Genomic DNA, 26,446 nt, shown 5'->3' on the forward strand with positions numbered 1-26,446 from the left:
GCACAATCCCCCTTTCCCCCATTTTAAGCATGGTGTTTGTATTGGGTATATTTGTTCAAATTACACTTTGTTAATAATGTGTATATGTGTTTATATTCAGGCATAATTTATAATGTTCCAATTAGCATCTGGTTGCATAATGAACATCCCCAGATTCCACCAAAATGTTTTGTGAAGAAGCTGCCAATTCTGCATCAAAACCCAGGAATCCATATAGATAACACTGGCCTGGTGTCTTCAAGTTACTTACACAACTGGAGATATGTAAGAGTGCATGTTATGAACTTTGTTCATGCAGCAAAAAATAAAGTTAAGATGATACAAAATGTTTGAACCATACTTTGCCGATTTGTATGCTAATTTTGATGGGAAGATGGTTAGTTGATAATTATATTTGGAGACGAATTACTGAACCTTGGCAATATGTTTAACTTATCAAGTTTCTAGTTCTTAGTGCTGTTTAAAATAAGGAATAATTGAAGACATTTGTAAAGGACACATCAGATATTCAATGATCAAACCATGTAAAAGTGACAAGTTATAATTATTGTGTTGAGAATGTGGTGCCAGGGTAGGTTCAGCGTATGTGTTAATTAGTGTATTGGGTTTATGACTTTTGAAATTCATTTTATTGTAATATTTCTAAGCTTAGGAATTGAGTAGAGTAAGGTTTTTTTTAAAACACCACCCGAAGTGGTTTGAATTAATTCTCAGTTGTACATGCATCTTTGCTATGTCTTTGTGTTGCAATAATGAAAGCAGGTCAACTAAATATATACCTCAGAATTAAATAAAAGAAAAAGCTGTTACTGTGTTCTTCCCCACAGAATAGGTATTGTACAATTGAATTACAAAGTTTGTAGTAATAATCATGTAGTTCCTTCCTTTGTTTAGTTATTAGTTTTTCCAAATATATAGAATACAAAAGTCAAAATGTTATGTAAGATCAATGGTGGATCGAATTTATGATAAATTTGTAAGTATTTCATTACAAAGATTCCGTAGGTGTAGTGTTAGTGTATTTGTTTGGAATATGGGCTTCCTTGGCTAGGCCAGACTTGATTGTGCATTGTTGATTGTCCTGGTGAAGATGATGGTGAACTGCCTTCTCGAACAACTATCAGCCTTGGAGTGTGGGGGCATTTTGTTGAGAGGGAGAATCTTAACATAGTGACAATAAGGGTATGGGTGATGTAATTCCAAGGTATGTGGCTTAGCTGGTGATGATAAATTGTCACTTTTACATCTACTTCTGTTGCCTTTCTTGATGGTGGGTGACCTAGGTTTGAAAGGTGCTGTTGCTTTAACCTGGTGAGTTCCTGTAATTCACCTTGTAGATGCATACACTGCTGCCATTGTCTGTCTGTGAAGGAAATGAAGGTTGAAGATTGTGAATGGGTAGCCGCTCAGGTGGGCTTCTTTGCTCTGGATGGTGTCGGGTTTTATTGTGTTGTGGTGAGCCACACTCACCTAGGCAAGTGGTCACTATTTCACCACACTGCTGACTTGTGTTTGTGGATGGTATATAGGCATTGAAGAGACAGGAGATGAGTTACTTACTGAAGACTTCCCAGCTTCTGTCCTGTTCTTGTGGCCACAGTATTTCGATATGGCTGGCCCATTTCAGATTGAGGTCAATGGAACCCTTAGGATGTTGATATTAAATGAGAGAATTAACAATACAAGGAAAGAGTAAAAAAAATGCTAGGAAGTAAAAATACAAAAGTAGTAGACCTAGGTTTTAAAGATGTTCTTTGCTGCTACTTTCTTATTGAGTTGTTCTGTATTCTACAGCCAGCGTCCCATTTGGTCGGTCTTATTGAAGACATGAGAAAATCTTTCCAGCATTGCTTAATTGATCCACTGCAGGTTCCTCTTTCTCAAGGTAAACTGTCAGTGCATATTCTGTTTTTATATTGAAATATTTTCTTCTGCATCTTTCTAAAAAATACTGAGACTCGCATGGCAATAAGACACCTTCTAATTTTGTTCATTTTTTTTGCCTTCACTCTTCTCCCTATTTAATGCAGTTGCAATGACTGAGAGAAATGGCATTCCACCTCCAGAATAAAGACCATATGACCACTGTAGAAATAAATTTTCTCAACCTTTTATTTCCTTCCCCAAACACCTTCCCTATGGGAAAATACTGGGCTGCCATCTATCCACTTTGCACATGTATTGCAAAGTTAGGACTTTGCATTATTAGATTAGATTACTTTTAGATTAGATTACTTAGTGTGGAAACAGGCCCTTCGGCCCAACAAGTCCACACTGACCCACCGAAGCGCAACCCACCCATACCCCTACATTTACCCCTTACCTAACACTACGGATAATTTAGCATGGCCAATTCACCTGACCCGCACATCTTTGGACTGTGGGAGGAAACCGGAGCACCCAGAGGAAACCCACGCAGACGCGGGGAGAACATGCAAACTCCACACAGTCAGTCGCCTGAGGCGGGAATTGAACCCGGGTCTCTGTCGCTGTGAGGCAGCAGTGCTAACCACTGTGCCACCGTGCTGCCCAGCAAACCTATGGCAACCTTTTTTTGAATTTCAGTTTTATAGATTGTTTCTCTCTATATATCTATGTAAGAAATATATCTAACAGGAACAGAAGTCAGTGTGGACTTGTTGTGCCGAAATGCCGGTTTCCCCACTGTTGGCATTTTATGATCTTGAGTAATTATGTTGCGCTTACATTAGTGATTAATTGATTCCAGTGCAATTGCACACATTGAATGAAAACCAATAGTTGGCCAGGGATGTCTGTGTTATGTTCACTGGTTTATTGTTCGGTTTATCGAACTGTTTGCATGTGATTGCGTCTACTGTTTCCATTTTGCTATGATAAGGATTTGAGGTTCGTCATCTTTTCCCTACGAACTGGTTGTACGGTGGTGTTGAGGGGTCTGGCTTCGCTGCCCCTTTCCCCTGTAAATTTCTGTCTCTTGTAAACTGCTGTTAACTGGTTGCTTGTAACTTGTTCTGTTTAATAAAATTTAATAAAGATGAAAACCAATAGCTTGAGGCAAGTGGACATGAAGTTACATAATGCAGCCAGTTGTGCAGGCACTACTTCACCCTGGCCCATGTTGTGGAGACAAGCACTGGGTCAGAAATGTCTTTTTTAAAATCAACCTGTCATGACACGTCATGACACATGTCCAGGGCAGGTGGGACTTGACCTTCTGACTCAGAGGTAAAGACGTTACCAGTGCACCACCTGTCCCTCTGTGGGATCAAAAATGTAACTTGTCGGTAAGCAGTGGGTAACCAATTAAAGGCACTTGTAACTTATTAAAATCTATTCTCAAAGGAGTCAGCCGGTGAAACATCAGGAACTAAAGCAGCAGGTTGGAAGCAGAATTGAGTGACAGTGCTCTAGACCGAGTTTGAAGCATTTTTCATCTACCTGATCACTGTCATAGGCACACACCTTCCTATTCAGTGGACCCCTCTACAGTGGTACACCATTGGCTGATGTGATTTTTTTAAAAATGTAAATTTAAAACCTCTAAAAGTTGCAGAGACAACTCAAAGGGGAGTCCTTCTCTTTTTTTTAGACTGAATTGTAGATTACTGCTCTTTCTGAGCTTGAGGCTTCCAGCTTCAAGGGACTGCCCTGATGGTGAAACAATTATTTTCTAATCAGCGTATTCAGAGGTGTTATTACCCACCTCTGGAGTAGGTGGGACATGGAACAGAGGCCTCCTGTTCTAGTGGTGAGCTTCCAATCTGGCCATCAATTCAATAATTCAAGGAAAATCATTGCAATGACTGTTCACAGTGCAGTGCAGTCTGACACCAGTTAGATTCTGAGGTGAGTGTCCCAATCCAATTATTTTTAAGAAATTTTAACCTATTTTTCTAATCAGCCTGTTCAGAGATGTTTTTACTCAAGAGCAGGTGGGACTTGAACTCAGACCTCCCAGCCCGGGATAGAAACTCTATGCGAGACAGCCCCTGTCTGAACATCCAGTCCCAATTATAATCTTCAAGTGAAGCAAGGTTAGAGAATGTTAGGGATAATTGGGGAGAAAGGATCTATTTTAATGTTATACATTTATTTTTGTGCTTCCATTACAAATTCTTCTGTCCACATTTATAATAGCAGTCTGCAGGATGAGCAGTACTATGGGAAAGGTGCAATTATGGCGAGTTTAGATTGAGTGTTTCCATTATTTGTGGGCATAATTATTTTAACTATAAACTCTTAACAACAGCCAGTAACACTTCTTGGCGAGTGCATGCAGATACAAGTTTTTCAAATAGGTATGTTGCATAAGAAAAGGTGATTCGATTTTGAAATAAAGCTTTGCTGAGCAAGTTCTATTTATTTGATAAAGCCTGGTAATAGCTTCCTGTGCATTCTGTTGAATTTAGTTAATTTGCAATTTCATTTCATTGAGGAAAATATTTGCAAAGCTTTTATTTTACTGTTTGTTTTAAAACGTATATGCAGTAGAAGGGAATTTTAAGTGATGTTTGCAAATAGAACTTTAGGAGAATAGGTTTTTATTATTTTTCTTTGAATTGTCTCTTTTTAGAACAGCACTCTCCCACCTCTCTCGTTCTGCCTCCTTGGCCAAGGTGAGTTTCTGTTGTTGATTGCCACTATACCACGAATGATTCAAAGTTAGATATGCTGTGACATCTCTGTGACTTGACCTATCATTACTACACAGTCAGGATGCATTTATACAGCCAGAGCATACTTCTATCAAGTGACAGCAAAATTTTGAAAACAAGCAGAGACCCACAAAATACTTTCAGTTGAACTAGTAACTTTATGGTTTAGAGATGCCGATGTTGGACTGGGGTGTACAAAGTTTAAAAATCATACAACACCAGGTTATAGTCCAACAGTTTTAATTGGAAGCACTACTTTACAGAGATTTTTTAACTTTTTTTCTGCAGAATGAAAAATGCAATATCTAAGTGAAGTTATCCATGTGTGAATGCAGGCTAAGAATTTGGCATTGTCAATTATTTATAATCAGTGAATATCCAAGTCTAATTGGGAACTACTTTCCTAAGTTGTAAGTAGGTTTTACATCTGATGGTTTAATATTATTCCAGGAATAATCACCATTACCTTGAAATATACTCTTAGAATTTTGGTGTCAAAAAGAAGCTTCCAGTATGTCAATCTTGCTCCTTTATGCTGTTCTTATTTAGGAATCATGTTTTGTAGCAACATAATAACTATTACTTGCTTGATTCTAAGTTTTGTGTGGTGACATTTTCAATCATTCAGGTCAGACTGGATAGAACCTCGAAAGGATAATAAACTGTTATCACCATCTTCATTTGTGGAATAAATAATAATACATTTGTTTAGTTCACTAAACTGTTTTGATTCAAACTTTCACATTCAAATCTAGAGTATATTATTTTTTAGTATGAAATATTGAATAAATAAATCTCCCTGCTGTTTTGGTACTCTTAACCATCTCATCCACTCCACACATCCCATCACATCCCTCAGGTGAAACAGCTAAGATAACTTGTGTTGAGCTCCCATTACTTTCCAGTGTTTCTGCCCTCCACCATTCTAGCTGTGTGTGAACACCCACGTCCTTTGCATTCTCTTTACATGCCACACTAAGTTAACTAGTAGACATGTCCCTTAAATTTCTAAATCCAAAACACAGGCAAAACTGAGTATTACTGTAGATGTTAGATCACAATTGAAATGTGGAGCTTATTCAAGGAACCGATACTGCGTGTCCTTGATAAGTATGTACCTGTCAGGCAGGGAGGAAGTGGTCAAGCGTGGGAGCCGTGGTTTACTAAAGAAGTTGAATCTCTTGTCAAGAGGAAAAAGAATGCTTATGTTAGGGTAAGACATGAAGGCTCAGTTAGGACACTTAAGAGTTACAAGTTAATCAAGAAAGACCTAAAGAGAGAGCTAAGAAGAGCCAGGAGGGGAAGTCGTTGGCAAATAGGATCAAGGAAAACCCTAAAGCTTTCTATAGGTATATCAGGAATAAAAAAATGACTAGGGAAAGATTAGGGCCATTCAAGGATATTAGTGTGAAGTTGTGCATGGAGTCTGAGGAGATAGGGGAAGCGCTAAATGAATGTCTTTTTCCATGTGAATACTGATGAAAAATAATGTTGAGGAGAATACTAAGATACAGGCTACTATACTAGATGGGATTGAGATTCACAAGGAAGATGTGTTAGCAGTTCTGGAAAGTGTGAAAATAAATAATTCTCCTGGGCTGGATGGGATTTATCTTAGGATTCTCAGGGAAGCTAAGGAGGAGATTGCAGACCCTTTGGCTTTAATCTTTATGTCGTCATTGTCTACAGGAATGGTGTCAGAAGATCAGAGGATAGCAAATGTCCCTTCAAGAAGAAGAGCAGAGACTACCCTGGTAATTAAAAACCAGTCAGCTTTACTTTGGTTGTGGGTAAAGTATTGGGAAAGGTTATAAGAGTTTGTGAACCGCAAGGATCTGTTTTATAAAGACCTGAATGAGAGCGTAGAAGGATGGGTTAGTAAATTTGCAGATGATACTAAGAACTATGGAGTTGGGGATAGTGCAGAAGGATGTTGCAGGTTACAGAGGGATACAGATAAGCTGTAGAGCTGGTTTGAGAGGTGGCAAATGGAGTTTAATGCGGAAAAGTATGAGGTGATTCATTTTGGAAGTAGCAACAGGAATAAAGATTACTGGGCTAATGGTAAGATTCTTGGTAGTGTAGATGAGCAGAGAGATCTTGGTGTCCGGGTACATAAATCCTTGAAAGTTGCCACCCAGGTTGACAGGGTTGTTAAGAACGCATACGATGTGCTAGCGTTTATTGGTAGAGGGATTGAGTTTTGGAGCCATGAGATCATGGTGTAGCTGTACAAAACTCTGGTGCACTTGGAATTTTGTGAACAGTTCTGGTCATCGCATTATAGGAAGAATGTGGAAGCTTTGAAAAGGGTGCAGAGGAGATTTACTAGGATGTTGCCTGGTATGGAGGGAAGTTCTTATGAGGAAAGGCTGAGGGACTTTTCATTAGAGAGAAGAAATTTGAGAGGTGGCTTAATTGATTATCAGAGGGGTAGATAGGGTGGACAATGAGAGCCTTTTTTCCTTGCATGGTGATGGCTAGCATGAGGGGACAAAAGTTTAAATTGAGTGGTGATAGATATAGAACAGATGTCAGTGGTAGTTTCTTTACTCGATGCAGTAGGGGCATAGAACGCACTGCCTGCAGCAGTAGTAGACTAGCCAGCATTAAGATCATTTAAACAGTCATTGGATAAAGATACAAATGAAAATGGAATAGGATAGATAACTGCGCTGTAATGTTCCATGTTCTATTAGTTGTACACTGGACTGCACTAACTACATAAGTTGCAACAATACATACCATTAAAATCTGAATGTGTCAGTGACATTGCAATTTTTTATCTTAGTCGTTTTTGTACATGACAACTTTTATTTGAAAGTTTAAAATCTCTCAACGCCAGATTATAGTCCAATAGGTTTATTTGGAAGCGTTAGCTCTTTGGAGTGCTGCTCCTTCATCGTAAGACATAGAATCTCTGTCTTACAATCTTACACTCCACAGCCACCTGATAAAGAAGCAACGCTCCAAAAGCTAGTGCTTCCAAATAAACATGCTGGACTATAACCTGGTGTTTTGTGATTTTTTTTTAAACATTGTACATCCCAGTCCAACTCTGGCACCTCCAAATCATGACTTTATTTGAAAAGTACAGCTCATTTGTGGTGTCGTAATATACAGCGATACATCTTTCCTAGCTCTGTCATTGACTGAAAATTAAAGGTTTTGCAACACTGATGTCTGTCTGTGTCATCTCAAAAAGATAAAATCTGCTAACTGTACATTTTTTTTCATTGCAGCACTGTACCTTCCATTGGGAATAATTATTCAAGTTTCAAGAACATTCCTCAACCTTTGAATTCTGGCTGTTTCCAGCCTTTCTATTCAAATATATGGTGTAAGTCAGCAGGTTAAGATAATTGAATCATTATTCAACAATAGCATGGAAAAGACCATTCAGCTCCAGTATATAGCCTCCTTTTTTCCTCCTCTAAATCTGCCAATATGGCCCTCCATTTCCTTCTCTCTAATAGGTGAATATCATTAGAGGTTTGAAACACTCCACATTTTGTAAACAAGCCAATATGAAGAGCATCACTACACAAATTGTAAAACAGTATGGCATGACAAGGGGAACTGCAATTCAAATTTAAACAGCAGATAAATAACAAAAAAAACAGTCAACTCAAATTTTTAATCTCAACCAACTGGGGTCCTAACCTTCACTGGAAAGCACTTAATGAATATTTTTATAACGAGGGTCACAGTGCTGACCTCAACTCTCTGAGGGGAAGAAAACCAGAATTCTCACGACTGAAAGAGCCACAGGGTATAGAGATTTGCACAAAGCTTTCACATCTATGTGTTCCTAGCATCTCAAGAAGGCAAATGAAAGGTAATATTCATAGAATCATGCAGTACAGAATAGGTCCTTCAGCACATCAAGTCTCTCCTGCCAAAAATGCGCTACTTATACTAATCTTAATTATCCACACTAGGCCCATAGCCTTTAATGTTGTGATACTTCAAGTGCTCATCAAAGTCGTGTTTAAAGGACACAAGGGCATAGATTTAGGGTGAGAGGGGAAAGATATAAAAGAGACCTAAGGGGCAACTTTTTCACACAGAGGTGGTACATGCATGGAATGAGCTGCCAGAGGAAGTGATGGAGGCTGGTACAATTGCGACATTTAAGAGGCATTTGGATGGATGTATGAATAGGAGTGGTTTGGAGGGATATGGGCCAGGTGCTGGCAGGTGTGACTAGATTGGGTTGGGATATCTGGTCAGCATGGGCAGGTTGGTTCACAATGTACATCTCTATGACTCTAAGTGATCTTTTATACTGTTCCTAAGGCACTTCCCAGATAATGTTAATGCTGAAACACTTGCAGACGTATTTGTTCAGGAAAAAATATATAACATTTATTGAAATGTGCAAAACATTTCTGTCTCATTATAACTTTATTTTCTTCAGCTGAACACCATCAATTGTTTAGATGTCTCAGATAAGTCAAACTGCTTCTCTCTCACAAGTTAGCCTTGGGATTCAGTTATAATTAAGTACATGAATTTGTTTGCTATTTTGCTGATAGTGGGTCCCCAGCAATTAACAGTAAGATGAATGACCAATGAGTCTGATGTCTTAGAGCATTAATCAAGAAGTAGCAGGAGTTTGTTACAAAGGCAATACAATAATCGTGAAACACTTCAATCTTCTTCTAAAGTTGCACAAATCAAATCTGCAAAAGATAACTTAGAAGATGTCTTTGAGGAATTTAAGCAATAATTAGGATCCAGCTGATGAATAAGTCATTTTAAATATTCTGTGAATGAATCAGGGTTAATTAATTTCATAGTAAGGTTTAAGTGGGAAAAAGTGATCACAAAATGGAAAATAAGATAGGAGTTTAAGATGTGCTTAAGGGGGAAACACTAATTTACTTTTTTTTTAAAGCCTGTTACATAGATGAGAGGGACAAATTGACTAAGGTAAATTGAAAATTTGGTTGAAAGTTATGATCTGAGGTTAGCAATAGAAAGTATTTAAAGAAATATTTCAGACTTCTCAACTAATCTACCTTCCATTGGGAAATTCAAAACCTTTTGGGAATAGAGTCCATTCTTAACTGACTAAAGGGGTTAAGGTTTATATTAGATTAAAAGAGGAGGCTTACAGGATTTTCAGGAGGAGGAGCAAACGAGGATTGGGAGATTTTGAGGTTTTTATGCAAAGGATGATCAAGAAAATGGAGAAAGGATGAGGTTAGAATATTGTAGCAATCTAGAATGAGTTATGAAAAAAGGAACTTCACTCAATTTGTAAGAGAGTTGCAAAATTAAATGTGGGTTCTGGAGCTTCCGAAATTAGAATCAGAAATTTAGAAATGACGCATCTTTAACAAATATTTTGTATCTATCACCACAATAGAAAACAAAAAAAAGTTGAACCAAGAAATGCCATTTTAGAGCAAGATGAAGATAAATATTTTCAAATCATTACACAAACCACTTTGATTACTGAATGCAGATATTTGTGGCTGATCAATCATTGAGTATATTCAAGGCTGATATCAGTAGTTATCTGCTTATAAGGGTATTGAGAGATGGGACCTTGGCAGGAAAGTAAGGTCACATCAGCCAGGACCGTATTAAAGGCTGAATAGGCTTGAGGGGCTACATGAGTTACTTCTGTTTCTCATAGTCTTATGTTCGAGGGAAAGAAAGCTGATCAGGTCATTGCTAGAATCCCTTGCACTTCAAATGGCATTCTGATCTTTACGATGTTTATCAGAAAAAGCATTTAGGCTTCATTTTAACATCTCATCAAAAGTATCCTATCTCTAACTGTTTTGTATTATTACACAGAGATGGATGTTTATGTTGTAAAATGGGACTTGTATAAGCTAAAGCCAGACTTCATGTGATACAAATAGTACATTTAATACTTGAGTTTGTTAGGTTTGGGAAAGAAGGGTGAGGGCTCAAACTGTCAAATAAATAAGCAGAATGAATAGGACTGCACTGGGAAAACAATTCAGAAACTTGGAGCCGTTTCACTTTGAGAGATTTATTATCCTTTCTCTTGTGGTTTCTCTCCTGAATGGATGATGAACCCAAGCATATCATTAGGTTGGTTTCAGAAATGTTACACTAGTTTTTACAAATCACAATTCTATATGTGTGTGATCTGAGTGCCGAATGTTTACAAAGTTCCTCAATGATGGACTGAGATACCAGTACCTCCCAAATATGTATATTCTTTTCCCCAAAATCGCATGGAATTCAATAAGATCCTAATGTCAGGATTTCAATTGTACCTAAAGTGAAATTCCAGTTGGATTATTTACCAGCTCAACTCCATATAGCTTTGTGATAAACCACATAGGGCACTTAAAACCTTCATCTTCTGAGAGTGCTTACTTTCTAAATATAAAAGTATATATTGTAACTTTTTGGCAGTGCATAGTGTTAAGAGTATTGCATGTTAAATATATTTCATTTTTTCAATTCAAATTTTACAGCTCTTGGTTACCAATATCAAGGCAGTGCTTATCCTGTGACACCTGTAGGAATTTCACCAAGGTAATCATCAGAACTAATCATTATCTTACTATATTTTAAATCAAATTCAGGTTCGGCATAGACTATCCCAAATATAATTTAAGTTGCAGAATTTGATTATTGGCTATTTTGATGCTTTTCCAAGGTAAATAGATCTTGAGTTAAAGGGAACAAATTATGTGGGAAGACATTTCCAATCGGAGGCGGCTTTGGAAATGGGGTTGGGAGAATAATTTGAAAGTCGTGTATGGGGACAGCACCGTAACGTATACTTGTCTGACAGCAGTGTATGACCAGTTAAGATGAACTAAAGACCCCCTTGGGCCCAAAGTGCACGCGTTCTGTCAATTTTCCTGTTGTTGATCCACCTCCCCCAATTCAGGAGACAGCCTCCTGATGAACTAGTAGTTCCCTATTTGACCTAGCCCCATTATTGAACCAGATGTATCCAAAAGCTATAGGTGACCAGTTACACAGAGATTTTGTAAAATCATCATGAAAGCTGTGCCTCTTTTTGGCATATACATTTCCAGTAATTTTCCAAAGGTGCCCTTTTCCCCCACCCTATAGCTTTCCTAGCTGCCTCAGCAGGACCCACCTTTTCCATTGGAGCTATTGGCCAGTCATTGTTACAGGCCATCCTGGGGAATTTCCGGTACCAGGAAACAATTTGGCCACCTCCCAGAAAATTCCACCTGATGACCCACCTCTTATCCATTCAGGGTCAACATCCAGAAGTGGTTATGAAGTCTGAATATTGTTTAAAGGGATTAAAGATTCTTCCCAATATACTGAAGCTACATTAGAGGAGAAACAGAAGTGCATTGGAATATCCCCTGTAATTTATTGTATTGCGCAGAATCATATGATTCACATTGAGTATGTTAGAAAAATAAAAGCACAAGCTCGTGGAAATACTCACGTCAAACAGTGTTGGTGCAGAGAGAAACCGAGGTAGTGGGATGTGTTTAAACTCCTCTATAGCACTGCTTAGGGGAGAGGAGCTCAAGTGCCTCCTCATGGCCACCTAAATTTGTCCTATCCTGAAGCTAATGCTCAGAGTCCTCTCATGATTGATGCACTTCAACCCCATGGGTGGAAATTTGCTCGACCTGATTCTGTGGCCTGATCCAGCTTCCCAGGAGAAAGTCAAGTCTTTCAATGAAGCTGATCACTGAGTGGGGTTTTAAAAAAAACTTGAGTGACCAAAAAAAATGCAATGAGTTAAAATTCCACAATACACTGGGACACCAGGAATGTCAGGTTTCCCATTCTGAACAAGGCCTGCCCATCTCCCCTAACCTTCATAACCTAGGCCTGTTAATATCAAGACCAACATTTTCGATCAATTGAAAGGCCATCAGTCTGAAATGTTGGTGCTGTTTCTCCTTCCACAGCTGCTGTGTAACCAGCTTTTTTCACCATTTTCTTTTTTATTTCAGACTTCCAGCTACCGTGTTATATTGTTTTTGACTCTGCAGAAAGTTCTTTTTTATATTGTGGCTTTATTTTGCAATGCAAAAATTTAGATATATCTTCAAATCCTTTCCAATAATTTAGGATGTCACAGTGTAAGTGTTGATGCTATTTCTCATGACTGCAGATGCTGGAGATCAGAGCTGAAAATGTGTTGCTGGAAAAGCGCAGCAGGTCAGGCAGCATCTCTTTCCTGAAGAAGGACTCATGCCCGAAACGTCGATTCTCCTGCTCCTTGAATGCTGCCTGACCTGCTGCGCTTTTCCAGCAACACATTTTCAGCTATTTCTCATGACTGTCATTTCCATGAAACAAAATGTAATTTGATGATTTTCAAAAGATTAATATCAGCACTTGGACGAAAAAGGATGCTGAAATCAATGTTCAACAAAGGACCTGACAATTAAATCAATAAAGTTAAATCTGCAAGTGATTCAGGCCACTTCGTCAAATTTGGTTTTCTGGATTAAATGCAGAGAATCTTTTTCTGCTCAGTCTTATATTCACTTCTAGTTTGCAAGTTATTAAAATTGTTGGTGTCATTTGTGATGGATTTGAAGCTATTTCACTGAATGTTTCTTATTTCATTCTAGTTCATCATCTTCCAGACCTTTGCATGAAACTGTTGAGAGAAAATCTGGTATGTAGTAACATTATATAATCCAGCAATTGCTATTGTCAATTACACTTAATTTACAATGCAACTTAGAAGTTTTATTGTGTGCAACAATGTGAACATCATGAACATATTCTGTCTTCCCACATCAGTGAATTATGTTGCTATGCGTAAATAAATTGAAGAAGCAGAAGTGGGTATAGGCCAAACAGTCCCTTGAGCTTTTGCTGCCAGCCAGCAAGACATAGGCTGATCTTCATTCTGAATTAACTTTCCTCATGCAGTTCCCAAGTAACTTGATTCCTTCAGATTCAAAAAAACCTGATTGTATCCAAGCCTGAGACCTTCATTGAGTATCTATGGCCTGAGAAAGAAATCCAAAGATTCTCAACACTGTATATGTGTCTTTTCTTCTCAGTCCAGAATGACTGCTGGTTGTAGGCTCTCTGGGCAGGATAATCAACAGTCAGCGTTCACTCTTGTCAAGCCATCAGAATCCTAAATGTTTTGACAAGGTCACTTTTCATTCTACCCAGAGTATTGGCCCATTCTACTCAAACTGTCCACAAAGGAGCTACTTTCATAACACGGGAATCAATCCACTGAATCCTTTTTGCACTGCATCTAATTCAGGTCTAATGCTCCTTGGGTACAGCAACTAAAAATGATGCTTAAGCATCAAGCTGCATTCTCTCTCAAGCCTGATGACTGACCGTGTATATTCATGTTGGTTCTGTTGTTTAACTCAAGTGTGTTCACACAATGAGATCAGGGTCCTGTACCAGATAGCCTACAGGTGCCCAATTTGGTTTGTGCCTGGTCCAATCTAATCATCACCTAATTGGTCCAAACATAACCAAAAAGATCTGAACTCCTGAGGGGAATTCAGGATAACTGTCCTTGACATCAAATAGCATTTGATGAAGCGTGGTGTAGTCACTGGGAAGCAGGGGCTGAATTCTCCACGGTTTGGAGTCATACCAAGCACAAAGGAAGATGGTTCTGGTTGTTGGCCAGTCTGTCAGCCACAGTACATCACGACAGGAGTTCCTTGGGGTAGTGTCCTATGCCCAACCATCTTCAGCCTTCCATCCATCATAAGGTCAGAAGTGGGGATGTTGCTGATGATTGCTGTGTTCAGCACCATTCATGACACCTCACATACTCTTGCAGTCCATTTACAGTTGTAAGAACTGGACAGCATTCAGGCTTGCAATAATAACATTGATGCCAGACAAATACCAGACAATGGGCATCTCTAACAATTGAGAATCCAGCCACCACCCCTTGATGTTCAATGGCAATTCCATCACAAACCACTATTAACATCGTGGGGTTTACCATTGACCTGAAACTGAAGTTTACCAGCTATTTGAACACTTTGGTTATGAGCAGATCAAATACTGAATATTCTGTAGCACTAATTAGTGGAAGATAAATTAGAATCATAGAATCCCTACATTTGCCACAGCTACCCTCAGAACAGCATCCCACCCAGATCCTCCCTACCCCGCCCCAACCTTGTAACCCTGCATTTCCCATGGCCAATATACTCAGCCACACATCCCTGGATACTATGGGCAATTTAGCATGGTCAGTCCATCTAACCTGCACATCATTGGACTGTGGGGGAAACCAGTGCACCCAGAGGAAACCCACACAGACGTGGGGAGAATGTGCAAACTCCACACAATCACCCGTGATTGGAATTGATCCTGGTTCCATGGTGCTGTGTGATAGAAGTGCTAACCACTGAGCCAGAATGCTACCCCGAGGCGGAGAGGTTTCAGTTTTTAAAATTTCAAAATATACTTTATTCATAAAAATATGTGTGTGTGTACATCATCACAAATGCATTTCTGTTCTGTAAAGTAGCATAGCAAGGAAACAAACGTGGCTGTACGCATCATTTATTTTTACAGCAAGCTATATTGCAGCTTTTAGTATTCGGGGAGGAAGAATTGTTTTGGTTGTGGTGACTCCTTTTCAGAACCTAACACTGTTAACATCTTCACTTTTCAGAGCCAATCAACTTGTTGTTCTTTGCTAGCATTTTGTGTTTTAATGTCAAATGTAATCATCAGGCTGTTTTCCACTTCTTTCATTTCCTTAACATTGCCATATCTGTTATACTTTCACTTTTGGTTTGTCTTTATTCTTTAAACTGATTGGACATTGAAACTTATTTAACTTGTTTCAGACTTCCTACTGATCTGTTGCATCACACTACCGACACTTACTCCGTTTCATTTTGTCTGTCTTGCTCATCTATTATGAGAAGAATTGCCAGACTGTTTCCTCCAAATGCTGTCTGACCTGTTCCTCAAGCTTTTTGTTTTTATTTCAGGATTGCTCAATCTTCCTGTTATTTGTCAGGTATTTTTCTTGTTCTAATAATCTACAGGATCATGGTTTCCCTGGGGAGTGGGGCAGTAAGGTATCTTCCTTTTTCAACATATTGATGATGTCATCTTCCACTGCATTTCCATGCGACTTGCAAGACCACAGAATACGGGAAGTCTGTCATGCTCTAGGCCTGATTTTGCTGAATAGAGGTGTGAGAAAGGACATGAGGTTAACAATGTCCTTATTTGTTGTATTATTCTTTCATTCCAATGTGGAAGCATCTTCACTGAATCGGTTTGTTGACAATTAAAACCAAATTTTGAATCTGGTATGTAACTTGCACCTTACTCCTCAGTACAGTGCAGCAGCCAAATGGCTAGGGTTTTCAGTGTTTTTTGCTTGCTGATCAGTAATATTCCATACATTATTGTGAATGGAAGAAATATTACAGATAAATAAGCACAGAAATGTACCATCCTATCGTTTCTGTTACCAGGCTGCCTGAAGAGATCTTTAATTTTGAATATGAAATTGTCAGTATGTGTGTAGTTACTCTTTGTATGTTTTGAATCAGTTGCTTGATATGTTTTGTTATTGGTTCCTTTTGTTTAATAGATCAACCATTGAAGAAGAAAATGGATTCTGTAGAACAAACTGCAGACCTTTTTGAAGACTTGCATTTGGACAAAGTACTAAATGCTTTTGACTTGGCGACATCTTTGAAAAACAAACAAGGTAGCATTTGTACATTACAACAATCCACCTGAAATTTGAAGTACATAAATTGAATAACTACCTTGTTTTCATCGAAAAAAATAAAGTGCTGTGCAAGATATTGTTGTAGAATTAATGACTTAGAGTTTAGCCTCAAGCTGTTGTGAAATTGAGAAGAAGGTGATTTCCTGATTAGTTCTGCAGAATTTAATTACAGAAATACTTCTATTTTTTTTTCTTCTGTCTTGGTGTCTACAGGATGCCTGGTCGACTGGGTATTTAGGTTGGACTGACCTTTTAGTTGGAAGCCTGCTTCATAAGGTCAAAGCTTTGAGGAGTAAGAGAGATAATTGATGATTGGGTCAGAGAGCCAATATTAATCAGTGGTTTAAGTTGCAGGAGGAGTGATGTATAGCTTGACTTATAATCCATATTGGATAGTGGAATGGAGGGAGAGAGGGAATGTGGAGGAATTCGAAATGCAAGGAAAAGGATAGAAAATGTTAAATGATGTGTTGGGGTGAGTATGTTTGACTGGTTAGCTTGTTGTGGCTTCAGGAAATACTTCTATTGTTTTTGGCCTACTAACAGTCCTGTGAACTCACTAATCTCATGGATTCATCCCTTCTTACCTCTGATAGGCTGCTGGGTTTTCCTGAGGCCTGGACAATGGTTAAAAATAGACAGAATGTTAAAGAAGGTAGCGAGTTTCATTACAATTGACTAACTGGTCTGCTTCCTGAAGCTGTTTAGTCATAACTCAATTATTCCACCTCCATTAAAACCAGAGATAAATGGGTTTGGGGCCTGTTATAAATTCTTCGAGTAAAAAGTGAGGTCTGCAGATGCTGGAGATCAGAGCTGAAAATGTGTTGCTGGTTAAAGCACAGCAGGTTAGGCAGCATCCAAGGAACAGGAAATTCGACATTTCGGGCCAGAGCCCTTCATCAGGAATGAGGAGAGGGTGCCAGGCAGGCTAAGATAAAAGGTAGGGAGGGGGGATTTGGGGGAGGGGCGATGGAGATGTGATAGGTGGAAGGAGGTCAAGGTGAGGGTGATAGGCCGGAGTGGGGTGGGGGCGGAGAGGTCAGGAAGAGGATTGCAGGTTAGGAGGGCGGTGCTGAGTTCAAGGGAATCGACTGAGACAAGGTGGGGGGAGGGGAAATGAGGAAACTGGAAAAATCTGAGTTCATCCCTTGTGGTTGGAGGGTTCCCAGGCGGAAGATAAGGCGCTCTTCCTCCAACCGTTGTGTTATGTTCTGGCGATGGAGGAGTCCAAGGACCTGCATGTCTTCGGTGGAGTGGGAGGGAGAGTTAAAGTGTTGAGCCACAGGGTGGTTGGGTTGGTTGGTTCGGGCGTCCCAGAGGTGTTCCCTGAAGCGTTCAGCAAGTAGGCGGCCCGTCTCCCCAATCTAGAGGAGGCCACATCGGGTGCAGCGGATGCAATAGATGATGTGTGTGGAGGTGCAGGTGAATTTGTGGCGGATATGGAAGGATCCCTTGGGGCCTTGGAGAGAGGTAAGGGAGGAGGTGTGGGCACAAGTTTTGCATTTCCTGCGGTTGCAGGGGAAGGTGCCGGGAGTGGAGGTTGGGTTGGTGGGGGGTGTGGACCTGACGAGGGAGTCACGAAGGGAGTGGTCTTTGCAGAACGCTGATAGGGGAGGGGAGGGAAATATATCCCTGGTGGTGGGGTCTGTTTGGAGTTGGCGGACCCCACCACCAGGGATATATTTCCCTCCCCTCTCCTATCAGCGTTCCGCAAAGACCACTGCCTTCGTGACTCCCTCGTCAGGTCCACACCCCCCACCAACCCAACCTCCACTCCCGGCACCTTCCCCTGCAACCGCAGGAAATGCAAAACTTGCGCCCACACCTCCTCCCTTACCTCTCTCCAAGGCCCCAAGGGATCCTTCCATATCCGCCACAAATTCACCTGCACCTCCACACACATCATCTATTGCATCCGCTGCACCCGGTGGAGACGGGCCGTCTACTTGCTGAATGCTTCAGGGAACACCTCTGGGACGCCCGAACCAACCAACGCAACCACCCCGTGGCTCAACACTTTAACTCTCCCTCCCACTCCACCGAAGACATGCAGGTCCTTGGACTCCTCCATCGCCAGAACATAACAACATGACGGTTGGAGGAAGAGCGCCTCATCTTCCGCCTGGGAACCCTCCAACCACAAGGGATGAACTCAGATTTTTCCAGTTTCCTCATTTCCCCTCCCTCCACCTTGTCTCAGTCGATTCCCTTGAACTCAGCACCGCCCTCCTAACCTGCAATCCTCTTCCTGACCTCTCCACCCCCACCCCACTCCGGCCTATCACCCTCACCTTGACCTCTGACCTCTTTCCACCTATCACATCTCCATCGCCCCTCCCCCAAATCCCCCCTCCCTACCTTTTATCTTAGCCTGCCTGGCACCCTCTCCTCATTCCTGATGAAGGGGCTCTGGCCCGAAACGTCGAATTTCCTGTTCCTTGGATGCTGCCTGACCTGCTGTGCTTTAACCAGCAACACATTTTCAGCTCCTGTTATAAATTGTTTGCATTTCCGTCCCTGACACTATCCTAACCCAATCATTTTTGACAGTTCAGGTTCAGTCCAGTTTCTCTTAATATTTGAAGTAGTTCTCAGGGTGTTTTATTTAAGAATAGATTACTGAGTGCATTTAACTATTTAGGAACTGCCTGTCATTGACAGTTAAGCCTCGTATCTGTAGATTGCAGTGTGAAACTGGTGACATAACTGCTCCTGCTGCATGACTGCATGTTTGTGTGAATAGCTCTGGTCAAAATGAACGTTCTTCCTCGTTTATTATATTCTATGTGAATGCTCCCTTTGATGCAGCCTAGGCAAGCACTACGGAGACTTTACAGTTAGCTTGGATCTTTCATCTGGTGTCATTGATGGCCTCTTATTAAGCTGAACAAATTGCAGCTTCCGCAGGAGATGGGATGTTTGGATTTCCTGGACTTTAAGAAATATCAATTGAATTCTTTTCTATCCTATGTGGCTGACTGGGCCTGCCAGGATCCGTGATCAATTTGGTTGGACTTTGAGGCCTCCCAGGCAAAACACCCCCTCATCAATTTGCTACTTATGGACAAGATGAGGACTGTTATGGACCATTGCAGAAATCCAATTGCCCAGTTAAAGTTTGGAAAATGATGCGGCATGGTGAGGGCAACTTACAAAAAAAAACTTTCCCTTTCACTCCCATAGTGGGAATGTTAGGATTCCGTCCAGGGTCGATGGATTCTGGCTTTAAGCTCTGGGAGTCTAGAGGAGTCTCCTGTTTGGGAGACTAACTTGGCGGGGAAGTCATGATGTCTTTCTAGCAGCTGAGTCAGAAATATGAGCCATCCAGGAGGGACTTCTTTCGCTACTTTCAGGTTAGGGACTTTGTATGGAAGAAGACTTTGGTGATGGTTAGTCCCCATTATAAGTCAGATATGGAGATGAGGGTGCTCTCTTGGTCAGCACCCTCTGTCACTTGTTAGGAAGGAATGTTTTGAAGGATATTGAGTGGCTATGTGGAATCTGGACTTGGCAATTGGGGGTGGAAATCTCGTCAGAGGTGTGGGAGGATATTTCAGAGAACGTAAGGAAGATTTTAATTTGTAACAGAACACAGGCTGTACGATTGAAGGTACTCCACAGGGCTCATTTGGCACCGGAGAAGCTTGCGAAATTTAAGACAGGAGCACCCCCACTGTGCCCCAAATGTAAAACAGATGTTGGCACACTTACTCATTGCTTGTGATCATGCCGCAAGCTTCGTAGATATAGCGAGTGTTTTGGAAGGGATCTTGGGATCTGAGGTAAGTTGGATCCGGTGTCCCTCCTCTTTGCTAAATTTCCCTGCTTTGGATGTGCATGGGAAGAAACTATTTAATATTCTTTAATTCTGTGCGAGGAAGAACATTCTAATGAGCTGGGTGTGGGACAATCCCCTGGGACTTTCAGGCTGGTGTAAAGTAGTTATGGAGCGCATCCCTCCGGACTTATGAGTATGGTGCAGAAAATGGTACCATTTTATAGAACATGGCGGCTCTTTCTGAATGATGTAGGTGCCGACTTGTCAGCTATATTGATCAGGGCCTTTGTGTAGTCGTGAGGACTATGTCTGGCGGTTGGGAGGCCCTGGGGGGGAAGAATTCCAAACAAATACGGGTTTGCTTACTAATGCTCCCAGTGGTGGGGAGCTGAGTACAGTAACTTAACTGAATATAACTTAATTTACGTTGGTTTCACTTAGTTTAATTTTTTTTTCTCTTAGTTATTTATTGAATTGTGGTTTTTGTAGGTGTTCTTTCCCCTCTCTCCTCCAGTGATTTGTGGAGTGGAGTACTAGTTTGTTTTGTTATTGTCATTACAAAATCGTATAACAACCTTATAATATAGTGATTTCATAATTTTGTAAATGAAAAATCTATGAAAGTGTTCAGTTGGTTAAATGATTGTGTGGAATTCTAAAACATTGTATCGTATCAGCTTGGGGTGAGACTGCATCTCCTGCAACCCAAAACATGTGTAATGCTGCCTCCTATAATGTGCACTTCAGTCAGACGGGGACTAACTTTGTGTTAATCTTTGGAGATTCTCTCTTTAGATAGAGGAGTGCAAATTTTCTTCATGAATTTACCATTATCAAATCTAGTAACACTGTATCATGCAGATTTGAGAATAACCTGCTTTGTTTCTTGAAGGTGTAGCTGATGATACCCTTTCTTCTGATCGAATTGAATCTGAAAATGCAAAACCTTTGAGTTTACACGATGCTCAAAATTCAAGCTCTCACAAGGATGAACGGAGAGTGCATGTACTTAACATCCCTGCTGAGTTTCCAGCGCACAGGATGAAAGATAAGCTTACCATAATTTTTCAGCGTGCTGTCAACGGTGGTGGAGAAATAGTCAACTTTCAGTATCCGACTAGAATTCCAGGATCTGCTGTTATTACATTTTGTGATGCCAAAAGTAAGATGTAGCTTTTCAAAATGTTTCTTAACAATAATGCAGAATTTTACTCAAAACATGTTTTTTTGTGCACAGAGCTTATGTTTGTGTCCTATACAAACGTACAATTAGGAGCAAATGTAGCCATTTAGGCCCTCAAACCTGCTCTGCCATTTGATAAGGTCGTGACTGAGCTGTCTTTGTTCTGAATTCCATATTCCTGTCAGTTGTTGATAACCTTTGATGCGCTACCTAATAATAATATGTCTACCTCCACCTTCAAGATATTCATTGACATCATCTCCATTGCCTTTTAAGCCGGATTTCCAAAGTTGCATGGCCTCCAAGTGAAAAACATTATTCTCATCCCTGTTCTAAAAAGGTGGCCTGAATTTTAAAATACAGCCTCCTAGTCCTGAACTCACCCCAACATCCTATCCATGTCTACCTTTTTGAAACCATTCAGGATTATCTGTACTTCAATCCAGTCACCTTGTACTCTTCTCAACTCCAGTTTAAACAAGACCAGACTGTCCAATCTTTCCAATAAGACAAGGAATGCATTCCAGAATCAGTTGAGTAAATCCTTGAATTGTCTCCAAAGTACGCACATCCTTACTTACAGCCTTACATCTATATTTGTCTGCATCTCCCTTGTGTCCCGTTCCAAACTTTCCTATCTATTTTTGTGACATCTGCAAATTTAGCTGCCATACCTTCATTCCCCTTATCAAGATCATTGAAATAAATTGTAAAAGTTGAGTGACACACACTTGCAGGACATCACTGCCAATCAGAAGAAAAAAATGTTTTCTACTAGTCAGCTAATCTTCTATCCATGTAAATTTGCTATAGCCTATGCCATGAGTTCCTACTTAGAGCAATGACGTTTTAAGTGGCACCTTGTCAAATCCCTTCTGGAAATCCAAGTGATGCTACAGATATATTTTTTCAAGGACCCACATATATAAGAGAGCACCATAATTCTCTCGACTTGAAAGATTGAATTTAACATCTATCAAACAAAGAACACAATCCATCTTGGGTATTTTCAGTATTTATGAAAATTTATTTTACTCAGTTCAATAACTCCTCAAAAGTGGTTATCAAAGTACAGTCAGCATTATATTCTGTTTAAGCAATAGAAAAAGAAAACCTTCTCAAATGCTTTATTGTAGTGTTATATTAAAAGGATCCTGATGGTATGGTTACTGCTTTAAATGAAATATGTGGTTGACTTTGTAAGATGATCATTAAAATTATTGGTAAGGTATTTTGGATATTTTCTTGGAAGATGCTGCAATTTTTGTCTGAAATTTTATAATCATGTAAGTTAGTATTGAAATGCAAATTGGAATGACATCTAATTACAAAATGGAAATCTGTCTTGAAATATGGAAATTATTCTAATAGCCTTTGTAAACAATGTGACCTGTAGGGCAAAAGGTTCAATTGTCTTCGCTTCCAGTCTCAGAAAAACATGCATAATACTTAATACACAATTCATTAAACAAAAATATAGGTGCAAAGTAGCTTCCTTAATTGTACTGTTGTGAAAAATTATGTTATGTCTGCTGGCCCAAAAATATGCTAAACGTGCTTGTTTTCTATGTAGTTGCGGAAAGAGTTGTCAAACAAGAACATCGCTTGATCACCATTAATAATAAAAAATTTCCCATACAAGTGAAGTTGTACGATGAGAAAGATGGTATGTTGGGTAAAGATGTCATTGGAACTGAAATTTGCCCTATGGTTACGGTGAGTATTTACCAAACTTGAGTAGGTTACTCTAAATATCAGCAGAAAAGATGGATACAGCTAATGCTGTAAATCTGAAATAAAAATAACAGAATCTGAAAATTCTCAGCAGGTCAAGCAACATCTGTGGAGCGAAACAGAATTAATGCTTCAGATTGGAATAAAAGTTCCAAACATTAATTATGTTTCTCTCATCATAGATGCTGCCAATCTTGTTTCAGATTTCCAGCATCCAGTGTTTTGCTAAAAAGTGTATTTTAAAAGATCAGAGACCTGAAGCAGCATCATAACTAGTTAACTATTTCTCTTTGTAGATGTGGCCTGGCCTACTGAACATTTTCAGCAATTTCTGTTTACATACTGTTGTATTGGTGCTAGTGAGCTAGAACTATGGTTTCTCCCTTAGTTTGTGGTATTTTAATGTCTTTCCACTTAATTTGACAACAGACAGCGTGTAGAATGGAAAGGTATATTATTGTGAGATAAAACTATTTCTTTGGCAAATACAATTTTACAGAACAGCAAGATTTTGTTTTGTCAATTCACAGGTGGAGTCATCATCGATTCCTGTTGATTTGCCAAAGGAAAAATCAGAAATTTTCCAGAGTTTAATGAGCATTCAGGACAATAATTTCACTGCTGAGGATGTGATGGAAGCAGTGCAGTCTGGTTTAAACTTCGAATCAGCTTTGCGGTATCTTTCTCATGAGTGTCCTATTTGTGGAGAGCATGTAACTTTTAGCAAGGTATGGTTTAATATATAGAATTTTGGCTGTAATGTGAGGTAGAGAGCTGTAAATCCACTCACTTCTTTTACAGAATATATAACCCAGGCAGCTCAGATTTACTATTTTCAAATCTGAAGTACTTCACATTTTTGACTTTGTGTGTTGTATTTATGTAAGAAAGACACAGCAAAAAAAATCATTCCCATGTGTTCTTTCACACATTAAGCAGTTGATTTAATTCCTGTGCACTGACCAGGAAAAACACATATCGCCAGTTCATCAACCTTCCGGCTGAAGTTCTCTTCAAGCTGCCAGCTGTCCCCATTAGAAAACTACTCCATTTAAAAACTTTTTCTTATGATCCTTTTGGCAATTCAATTTATTTTGATCCACTTTCCCCTTTTAAATTGCCACATTACAGGACACGAGCCCTAATATGATTCTGTGTCATGGTGTTGTGAAGCTTCCCATGTTGCAATGTGCTTTGATCAAACATTCTTATTAAAATGATTGATTTACAAAAGTCCCCTAGTGTCAGTAAATACCACTTTTAATATTCAAGTGATAAGATGGTCGAGCACATGCTCTGCTATAACTGATTGAGTTGTTAACAATGCATTAATATTGAAATAATGGCTTGGAAAATTAATTGTTTTGTCAGGCACAGATTCGAATTTTCTTCTTATGGTTTAGTTGTGCTTTCTTGGTAGTGGTGACATAATTACTGAAGGTTTCAGATTATTAGTATTAGAAATTATTGTCACATGGAGTTCGGCCACATTTGGAATATTCTGTGCAATTCTGGTCTCCTTCCTATCAGAAGGATGTTGTGAAACTGGAAAGGGTTCAGAAAAGATTTACAAGGATGTTGCCAGGTTTGGAGGATTTGAGCTCTTGGAAGAGGCGGAATCAGCTGGGGGTGTTTTCCCTGGAGTGCTGCAGGCTGAGGGTGACCTTACAGAGGTTTACAAAATCATGCGGTCATGGATAGGGTAAATAGACAAGGTCTTTCCTTGGGGTGGGAGAGTCCAGAACTGGAGGGCATAGGTTTAGGGTAAGAGGGGGAAGATATAAAAGGGACCTAAAGGGGCAGCTGTTTCACGCAGAGGGTGGTACTGCCAGAGGATGTGGTGCCAGAGGATGTGGTGGAGGCTGATGCAATCACAGCATTTAAAAGGCACCTGGATGGGTGTATGAGTAGGAAGGGTTTAGAGGGATGCGGGCTAAGTGCTGGTAAATGGGACTAGATTAGGTTAGGATATCTGATCAGCATGGATGTATTGGACCGAAAGGTCTGTTTCCATGCTGTACATCTCCATGACTATGTACTCAATTACAAGGATACAGCGATACAGCGAATCATGTACAATGTTGCCATTCCTAGTGCCATCTTGGGTACAAAGGTACCTAGGTACAAAATCTTAGGTACTAAGTAGAAAAATAAAGAGATAAAGTTAAATGGTAGGCATTACAATCCTCCTTCAGCCGTGGGCCTGCAGACGCTTCACGCTGGGCTTTCCCCACAAGGACACATTCTCTCACTCCTGCTGGGCTCGATCTTCTCTGCACTGCTATCTCACTGCCCATCACCAGAGTCCTGCCCAGGCTCACAGCCAACCACTCCGCACCTTGACAATGCTGTAATGCTGCCAACCACGCAAGTTCCACATGGCTCACCAGCTGCCTTGATACCGAGTGCCAAAGTAGAATTATCATGTATTTATTTGACAAATTGTACGTTTAGTATGAAAACATTGGATTGCCAAAAACATACCAAGGTCATATAGCACACGACCAGTCCCAGCTATTCTATTCAGCAAGGCCATTAGGAACGTTTATGTGGAATATAGACTAGTGCATGAGGGTGATGTTTTAAGGCCATGAAGTAAATTGTTGAAGCACCATACAGCAAACTAGATTCTTCATCTAACATTCTGTACCCAGTCAGTAATTGTTTGATATGGGTAATAATTGCTATGAAAGCAGTTGCCCTGCTTAACAATTTAAAAAAACAATCAGATGATTTAAGTGTTTAATAAAGTACTTCGGGAATTTCAGTAAATTTTCTTCAAAACCTTTCTGGGAGAACAGTGCTTATTCATATATAGAATCCTAATTAATCTGTTTGTAAACTTTCTTTCTCACTGTGATGCAAGGATTGTATTATGTTATTATTTAAAAATATTTTGTTGTCTTCCAAGTATTTGAAAAGTATGCACTTAGAGCAATTGAAATAAGAAAATTCAATGAGAGCTGTAGCAGCTTTCAAGCACACTTTAAATCCCGTGTTAACTTCTGGCCAATAATTGCTTAGCGACAAAAAACCCCTTCCAGTACACCACCCCCTTACCTCCATCCAGGGCCCAAACAGTCCTTCTAGGCGAGACAGAAGTTCACGTACCTCTTTTCCAACCTGCCTTTACTGCATCAGATGCTCCCGATGTGGCCTTCTGTACATCGGGGAGACCAAACATAAACGTAGGAAACGGTTTGCCAAGCATTTCAGCTGCATCCGCAGGTGCCGACCGGACCTTCCCGTAACTGCCTATTTCAATTCGTCCAACCACTCCTTTTCCGACATAACCATCCTTGGTCTCCTCCATTGCCAAAAAAACCACAGTACAAGTAGGAAGGACAACACTTCATCTTCAACCTAGGCAGCTTACAGTCCAGAGGACTCAACATTGAGTTCTCCAA

The 26,446-nt window shown here is 40.0% G+C and overlaps 1 protein-coding gene across 5 annotated transcripts in view; it reads left to right on the forward strand.

The window, feature by feature from the left end:
- si:dkey-181m9.8 (E3 ubiquitin-protein ligase RNF31) overlaps positions 1-26,446 on the forward strand; it is a 65,315-nt gene that overhangs the window by 14,044 nt on the left and 24,825 nt on the right. For 3 of the 5 annotated variants that reach the window (XM_060824383.1, XM_060824385.1, XM_060824384.1), the window contains exons 4-13: positions 101-264; positions 1,795-1,885; positions 4,556-4,598; positions 7,880-7,977; positions 11,105-11,165; positions 13,214-13,260; positions 16,198-16,317; positions 21,015-21,284; positions 22,879-23,021; positions 23,570-23,767. In XM_060824383.1, the coding sequence (XP_060680366.1) occupies positions 101-264; positions 1,795-1,885; positions 4,556-4,598; positions 7,880-7,977; positions 11,105-11,165; positions 13,214-13,260; positions 16,198-16,317; positions 21,015-21,284; positions 22,879-23,021; positions 23,570-23,767 (1,235 nt within the window). Of the gene's footprint in view, positions 1-100; positions 265-1,794; positions 1,886-4,555; positions 4,599-6,326; positions 6,392-7,879; positions 7,978-11,104; positions 11,166-13,213; positions 13,261-16,197; positions 16,318-21,014; positions 21,285-22,878; positions 23,022-23,569; positions 23,768-26,446 lie in introns of those variants that run through there. The other 2 variants (XM_060824386.1, XM_060824387.1) reach the window with 2 other exon arrangements.

The sequence above is a fragment of the Hemiscyllium ocellatum genome, chromosome 4 (assembly GCF_020745735.1).
Source record: "Hemiscyllium ocellatum isolate sHemOce1 chromosome 4, sHemOce1.pat.X.cur, whole genome shotgun sequence".
Lineage (NCBI taxonomy): Eukaryota > Metazoa > Chordata > Chondrichthyes > Orectolobiformes > Hemiscylliidae > Hemiscyllium > Hemiscyllium ocellatum.